Below are 8,050 nucleotides of genomic sequence, written 5' to 3'. Positions count from 1 at the left end.
ACCAATTAGTACAGCACCACTCTTAGATAAACTATCTTCCAATCAAAGTTCAAGGAAATCAAAATCCTTAATGTTAAAAAAGAGGTTTGCAGTTTAACACAAAATATTAATATCTGGGCATCCAAGGTGTCAATAAACAAGATGAAAAAAGAAATTTTTTAAAACCCACTCACTAAAATTTTTGGTGTGTGAGATAATCTTCCACAAAACATTACTAAGAGTCAAAAACAAAGAAAGTAGAATAAAACAAGAATCTGAGGAAAAACTGAATTTGAGAGCCATCATTTTTCAAAATTTTTAAGCATAAATATATTTTACAACAAACTAATCTCCTTCCCTACCACCATGATTACTCTATTTGCTGAAAATATCTCCAGATTAAGCCAAAACCAAGTATTTCTTCAAGAAATCTTCCTAGACCTACTGTTTTAACAATTCTTACTGTTTTAACGCTCACCATTTGGAATATGTAAGAGGTTAAGGGTTAAAATTCAGTGGGTTCTTGTATTTCTTTAAAGTGACTTAAATTATTACTTGAAGTACTTATGAATGTTCATTATATTTTCAAAATAAAAAGCTAACAAAACTAAAAATTACAACATGCTGACACTTAAATACAAAACTCCACAATGACTATCACACTCAAGGGTAAAAATCTAAATGCTTTCCTCCTAAGATGAAGAACAAGGCAAGGATGTCCATTCTCACCACTTCTATTCAGCACTGTACTCTAAGTCCTAGCCAGTGCAATAAGGCAAGAAAAAGAAAAGACATACAGATTGGAAGGAAGAAATAAAACTATCTCTGTTGCTAGACAACATGGATTGTCTATGTAGAAAACAACAAGAACTCTACCTACCAAAACTCCTAGAACTAATAAGTCACCCTGGAAAGTTCACAGGATGAACTTTCCTGTGAACAGGAAAGAATGGCAACACAAAAATAAACGAAACTGCTTTATACTAACAATAAAAAATTGAAAACTAAATTTAAAAAAAAGCACACACTATTTACGATAGCTACAAGAAGAAGAAATACTAAGGAATAAATCTAACAAAACATGTACAAAATCTGTATACTGAAAACTATAAAATGCTGATAAAAGTTATCAAAGACTACCTAAATGGCAAGACATATTGCTTATAGATTTGAAGATTCAGTATAGTAAAGATGTCAATTCTCCTCCAAAATGACCTATAGATTTAATGCAATTCTTATCAGAATCCCATCAAGATTTCCTATAGATACAGATAAGCTGATTCTAAAATTTATATGGAAAAGCAAAGGGACTAAAACAGTCAAAACCGTTTTCTGAAGAAGAAGAATAAAGTTGAAAAAAATCATATTTTTGTGATTTCTAATTTTAAGACTTATAAAACTACAATAATTAAGACAGTGTGGTATGGAACAAAATAGAGAATCCAGAAACAGATCTATACATATGTGGCCAACATACAGAATGCAAAGGCAATTCAATGAAGGCTAGTTTCTTGAACAAATGGTGTTTTGTTACAATTGCACATCCACATACAAAAAAAATGAACCTCTTCCTAAATCTCACACCATATACAAAAATAAACTCAAAATGGGTCATATAGCTAAACAGAATCCAAAATAAAACACAGAGAAGAAATCATTGGGAGAAAATTTGTGACCTGGGGCTAATAAAGAGTTTTTAGACATGACACTAAAAGCACATTCCATAAAAGAAAAAATGGTCCACTGAAATTCACCAAAGTAAAAATATTTTGCTTTGCAAAAGTGACTGTTAATAAAATTAAAAGGTATGCGACATATTTGGAGAAAATGTTTGCAAATCACATTATCTGACAAAACACTTACAGCCAGAACAGATAAACAATTCTCAAAACTCAACAGTAGGCCTTTTGAGCCACGCTTCTCTTGCTCCGGCCCGCTTCCACATCTGGAAGTGTACTTTCCTTTCTAATACAGCTTTTCCTTTCTGCTGTTTAAAAAAAAAAAAAAAAATCAACAGTAAGAAAACAAACCCAATAAAAAAATGGGCAAAAGACAATCTCAAAAGGTTAAATACCATGCAATTCTATTAATGTAATACTCTAAAAGGACAGAAGTATAGTGGTAGGGAATAGATCAGTGGTTGCCAGGGGCTAAGAAGTAAGGGAGAGAAGTGTGAAAAAGGGATGGCATGAGGGAGTCTTTTTGAGATGATGGAACTGCTGTTTCCTGATGATGGTGGTGGATATATAAATTTGTACATGTGTTAAGATTCATAGAATTACATAACAAAAAATCAATTATGGTATGTTAATTTTTAAAATAACATTTAAAAAGAAAAGTACTGCCTATTTCCAGCCTTCTCTCAAGTCCCTAGTATAGTCCAGGCTCTGTGCTAGGCACCAAGAATACAAAGTTAAAAAGAAAGAGTCTGAACTCAGATGAAGAGACAATCAAGTAAAATATGATAAAGGATCTAATGGAGGAATACATAATTCACACCTAAAAAAGGATTCCTGGAGCTGACCTTGAGATGAGCAAGGATTGCCAAGACAAAAGGGAAGAACATTCCAACAGAGGAAGCAGCATCTAACAGAAAAAAATGGGAGAACGTAGTATACAGAATACCTGGGAAACTACAAATAATTCCTTTCCCAAGCACAATAGGTCACACAAGAATATGGTCAGTTCCCTCCAAGCTGTAAAATAGTGTTTCCATTTGAATCCCTGGAAATGGCAGTTTTCAACTCAAGTCAAGCTGTGTACTTCTTCCCTCGCTCCCCTTTGTTCACATCATCATAGTCACTGTATTACTCATATATCTATTGCCTTTGCCAAACTATAGTAAGACCCCATGAGAACAAACAGGTATCCCTGTATAACACCTACATCATCTAATGAAATAATATAGGTATTCAGCAGCATAGCACTAGGATTAAAAGCACTATGACTGGGGCCAGGCAATCTGGGTTCAAATCCAGACTCTACCACTTGCTAGCTATGTGATCCAGGGTAAGTTACTTAATCTCCCTGTGCCTTAATTTCCTCATTGATAATGTAAGAAAAATAATAGCACCTGCTCATTGGATTGCAGTGAAAAACCTTAAGTGCTTAGAACAGTGCTTGACTCATAGAAAGCACCAGATAAGTGTTTTTACTATTATAACTCAACAAGTATTAACTATGCCAAATGAGGACTTCTGTATTCTCAAACTTTGAAAACAAACCCAAATTACTTTAAGTATGTGTAAAACCTGCACACTGAAAACTAGAAAACATTGCTCAGAAAAATTAAGAGCTGAATAAATAGAAGATAAATGTTCATGGATCAGAAGACTCTATCGTTAAGATACCATTCTGAATTGATCAGCATTCTCTATGTAATCTCAATCAAAATCTAGGTAGGCATGTTTACAGAACTTGATGATTCTAAACTTTATGTGAAAATGTAAACAATCTAGAATAGCCAAAATTTTTTAAGAAAAGGTTAGAGGACTTAGACTATATGATTTCAAGACTTAGTATAAAGCTACAGTAAACAAGGCTATGTGCTATCAAGAGAAATGAAAACACATGGCCATACAAAGACCTGCATACAAATGTTCATAATAGCTGTATTCATAATAGCCAAAAACTGGAAACAACCTAACTGTCCATCAGCGGGTGAATTAATTGTGGTATAACCATACAATGGAATTCTGGTCAGCAATAAAAGAGAATAAAAACACACAACAAGATTAATCTCAAATAATTATGCTGAGTTAAAGAAGCCAGATCAAAAAAAATTTTCAGTTATATGAAACTCTAGAAAATACAACCTAGTCTATAACAGAAAGCTAACCAGTGGTTGTCTAAGCACAGGGGGTGAAGAGGGGACTGTATACAAAGGAATATGGAAAATCTTCTGCAGTGATAACTGCGGTGGTGGTTATACAACTATACATATATATGTACACACACACACACACACACACACGTGTGTATATATATCTGTCCAAACTCATCAAACTGTACACTTAAAATTGGTGAATTTTATTGTATATAAATTATGCCCATATAAACAAAATAAAGCCATAAGGCAACATTGTCTTTTAAATAAAGGCACATCTTTTGCTTTCCACACTAATGGTAAGAATAAAGGCAAGAATTACCATTGACTTAACTTTGAGAAATCTATGTAACAATATGAGAATTTTGTAAACTCAGAGTGATAAAACAACCAAAACTGCCATTGGTTCAACCAACTCATAGGAAATCTATAAAAGAATTTTCCAATTCTGAATAGAGGTACTTATTCTAAATAAAAATTAATAAGGAACATAGAGTTCAATAAGCTTGTAACTGGCCACAAGGTTATCTAAACCTGCCAGGTTACAGAGAACTGTGGGGGAAAAAAAAAGTATAAAGGATATTTAAGAAGAATGAGCTTCTATGCTATCCAAAATGTAACAATGGTACTTCCAATGATTCTAATTCTACTCCTCCATAAAGAACTCTGCAAGGATCAAGAAAATAGAGATTATTCCTTAAAGCTAAAAGTAAATCACTAGTAAGAAACATAGAGAAGACTCCTAATTTGTATCATGAAGTTCTCTCAGGAGAGTACTACTTACCTGGTTAATTCTCCTGAGGAAAGATGTTTTTCTCCTTAAGTCTTAAAAAAACAATATCTTACTTGTTTTATGATATAAAGCACAGTTATTTTTAAGTATATATCCAGGTTGACCCTCAAATCTTAAACTTAAAATCTGTAACATAAGCAATAAATGAGGGCATAAACATTTACAAAGAGAAAAATGGCAGTGTAAGCACTTTTCAAGTTCCTACAACTACAGCAATACACGGCATGTATATTATACGGATTTGATTAGTTCTAATGCAATGTGCTACTTTATGTTCTAACTTATGCTGTCATAAAAACTTCAGTAAGTAGGTCACAGCTTAAGAAAAGATATTTAAGATCTGAATTGGGTTAACCTTTTCTTCTGTAAAGTATACAAGTAATTATCATACTCAGTGTTTCCTATTCAAGTTCCACACACATGTATACCTTCAAGTCTTTATGGGTTCTCTACCCTCTACATACCCCCCCATATATGATGCCCTCTCCTTTTATCCCACCTGTCTGGATTCTTCCCATCTTTCACATCTATCTTAATAGGTACATGTTCCTTGCACCAGAAGCAATCTCTGTCTTCTGAAATCCCACAGCTCTTTCCTCTAGTCTCCTATGGTTCTTTCTGTCTTATACTGTACTCCTTTAAGTGCAGTAAACTCTCTTCTACTATGAGTATCCTTGAAAGGAAAGTCCATACTTTTTTCAGCCTGTATCCTTCATAGCACTTAGTGCCTGGAACTAAACATTTATTGGGCATATCGCTTAGAATGGAGAGGAAAATATTCAACAATGTTTTTTAGACACTATGTGCCATGCACCACTGCCTTAGGTGTTATAAAAATAAATAAATGTCAATGATAGACACTTGCTCTAAATCTACTAGAGACATAGACATATAAACAGATAATATAGCAAAATTGTGGCAAATGTTATAGGAAGGGATGAACAAGGTGCTATGAGGGAAACATTATGTATGTTGAAAACTGTTCTAATTCCATTAATTGTGTTAGGAAACTAAGTCTAGATTTTTGAAGGGCCCAATGATTACAAAGCTTCCAAGAGTGGGATAAGGGCCCCTTAATCTTGAAAAAATTTCTTACACAACCTGAAACTAACACTACACCTATATAACAACCTCATCTGCAAACAGGGAGTAGCAAACTGCCCTCTCGTCTCCTCTGCAATAGCCAGGCCTGGTCTAACTTTTTTTTTTTTTTGCCTATTTTTGTTTAATTTATTTCTTTTAAGACCACCTCCTTGCAAATTCCAGAGAGAAAATAAAAAACAAGAAACAGACTTGGTTTCAAATACCAAGCACTGCTGATAACATTGGTACAGAAGAATGTCAGCTTACTCCACGGCATTTGAGTATTCCTGAGGAATAAACATGATTTCTCCTTTCCTCCCACTGGGATGTTCTCAGGTGTAAGTCACCGCTCCTGTTCTTTGACATTATTTTCCAGATATGTCAAAGGTATCGTGCCTGGAAATCATGCTGACAGTTGGAGTAGGCCATTCCCAGCCCCATGCTAGAACCAAAGGCTAATGGCCACCACACCCTTCTTCTAAAGAAGTGAGAAAACAAGTCCTAATCCAAAACTAGTACTTATCTTCACTGATCCCACTTCCTGCCGGGCTCTAATTCCGACACTTACCCCACCAGAAGATCCAGCTTTCCCTGGTCTAACTCTTTAAACAAACTTATTCATCACATCTTCTCACATTTGGCTCAATTTTGCACTATTTCCATAAATCTTGTGCCACTCCCATGCCCAAAGTTCTGCTTCTCTAAATCTACTTAACCTGTAAGGTTCTTCTCAAGGCCTACTTCCTCAGCCCTCTATCACACACGATTTACTACATCCTCCAAATGTATACTGTATTATTTATTACTATCTACACATCTCTTTTTTAACAATTAATAATAGTGGTAAAGTTAATTCTTAACTTTTTTATATAATTTGGAGTTAAGCAGAAGTGGCCTCAATTCCCAGACGTGCTACTGCTTTGCAATGTAAAATCCAGCAAGTTACAAAACTTCCTTGAACCTATTTCCTCATCAAGATTAAGATTAAATTGGGTGATATGTACAAAATGCCTAATATACATACATACTCATACATACACTATATACATATAGACTTATTTAATTTTATTATTCTTATTTTCCAAAAAGGGAGATGCAAACTCTTCCTTCGCAAGAGCAAGAGCAATGAAAAATAAACAAGTAGGTACTAAAAACTGGACCGGTTAATTGATGTAAAGGAGACTCACAACTTTTAAATGTGCCCTCAAGATAACTCACACCACAAGACACCTTCAATAGAACTTCTCATGTCTCCTTCTGTAAACCACGAAAACCTCAAAAGCAAAAAAGACAGACAGAAAAAAGTCGTAGGCTGGTGGCCGTAACACTGACATCCTTCTCTAGAATCTGTCTGCCTCAGTGCAAAACTGACGCTGTAAGAATAATCGAGAGAAGAAATATCATCCATTACATAAATAACACATAAATTATTTCTTTAATCTGTATTATACCTCGGAAGCAAGCAAAACCACTTCTGCAAATTTCAGCCTCAGAAGAGAAAGTCCAAATGGGATGGGGGCTGAGTCATCAATTGAAAACCATCAATCTCTGCCCCACCCTGGAATGGGGGGACACTACCGCAACCTTCTCCAGTGGAGTCCCGCGCATCCTACATTCAGTCCCCACCTCCGCCTTCCTGAAGTCCCCACGTCCGATCCATATACCAGCAGGAGGCCCATCCAGTCCCACCCTCGGCTGTGACCCGCGGTCAGGTACCTCCGCCACAGGGTCCCCACCCCAGCCCCTCAAGTTCCAGTTCAGGCTCCTACCCCCGCCCGACACCGGCACTCACCCGGGCGGTGACCTTATACACCGTGTAACCCCTCGGGTGTCGCTGGGGCTCGGTGACAGTGTAGAACCGGGCCAGGTCGGCGCCCCGCTCCCAGGGAGAGGTCATCCTCCCGCCACCTCTGCCGCAGCCGCCTGCCGGGGACCATTAGGGCAACCCGGCTCCGCAGCTCTCTGGGATCCCCAAGAGGAGGCAAAGCGCTGAAGGCGTGGCGGCTCCGCAGCGGCGCCTCCGGCGCACAGCTCTACTTCCGGGTCGGCAGAGAAGCTTCCGGGTCAGGCCGCATCGCGCATCCTGCGGGACGGAGACTTCATTTATATTCTGACCAGCATCCAGCCCTGGGCTTTGCGAGTCAGCGAGCGCCAGGTGGTTGCACCGCCACACTCCTTACTGCGGAGAACTGAGACATCTCAGTCTCCTTGTGCACTAGCTCCCTTACTTCTGTATTTTGTGACAGCCGTAATGGCCACTACACACCGGTGAGAGCTTGGTCCTCCACACCGCTGCCCAGCCCTTGAATACACTTATTTGGAGTTGTAAAGGGATGGAAGGATACCCTTGCCGAGCATCTTTTTCTTTC

General features: G+C 37.3%; 1 protein-coding gene across 11 annotated transcripts in view; it reads right to left on the bottom strand.

Moving 5' to 3' along the window:
• Window positions 1-7,730, bottom strand: part of RPS6KC1 (ribosomal protein S6 kinase C1) — a 222,337-nt gene extending 214,607 nt beyond the window's left edge. For 7 of the 11 annotated variants that reach the window (XM_025043947.1, XM_025043948.1, XM_025043946.1 and 4 more), the window contains exon 1: window positions 7,474-7,730. In XM_025043947.1, coding sequence (XP_024899715.1) covers window positions 7,474-7,578 — 105 coding nt within the window. In that variant the 5' untranslated portion in view covers window positions 7,579-7,730. Of the gene's footprint in view, window positions 1-1,842; window positions 1,926-7,473 lie in introns of those variants that run through there. The other 4 variants (XM_025043950.1, XM_025043951.1, XM_025043952.1 and 1 more) reach the window with 4 other exon arrangements.
• Window positions 7,731-8,050: the final 320 nt, after the last annotated feature.

Source organism: Pteropus alecto, unplaced genomic scaffold (genome assembly GCF_000325575.1).
Source record: "Pteropus alecto unplaced genomic scaffold, ASM32557v1 scaffold101, whole genome shotgun sequence".
Taxonomy (NCBI): domain Eukaryota; kingdom Metazoa; phylum Chordata; class Mammalia; order Chiroptera; family Pteropodidae; genus Pteropus; species Pteropus alecto.
Note: the sequence above shows the minus strand (reverse complement) of the source record. Positions and strands in the feature narration are given on the sequence as shown.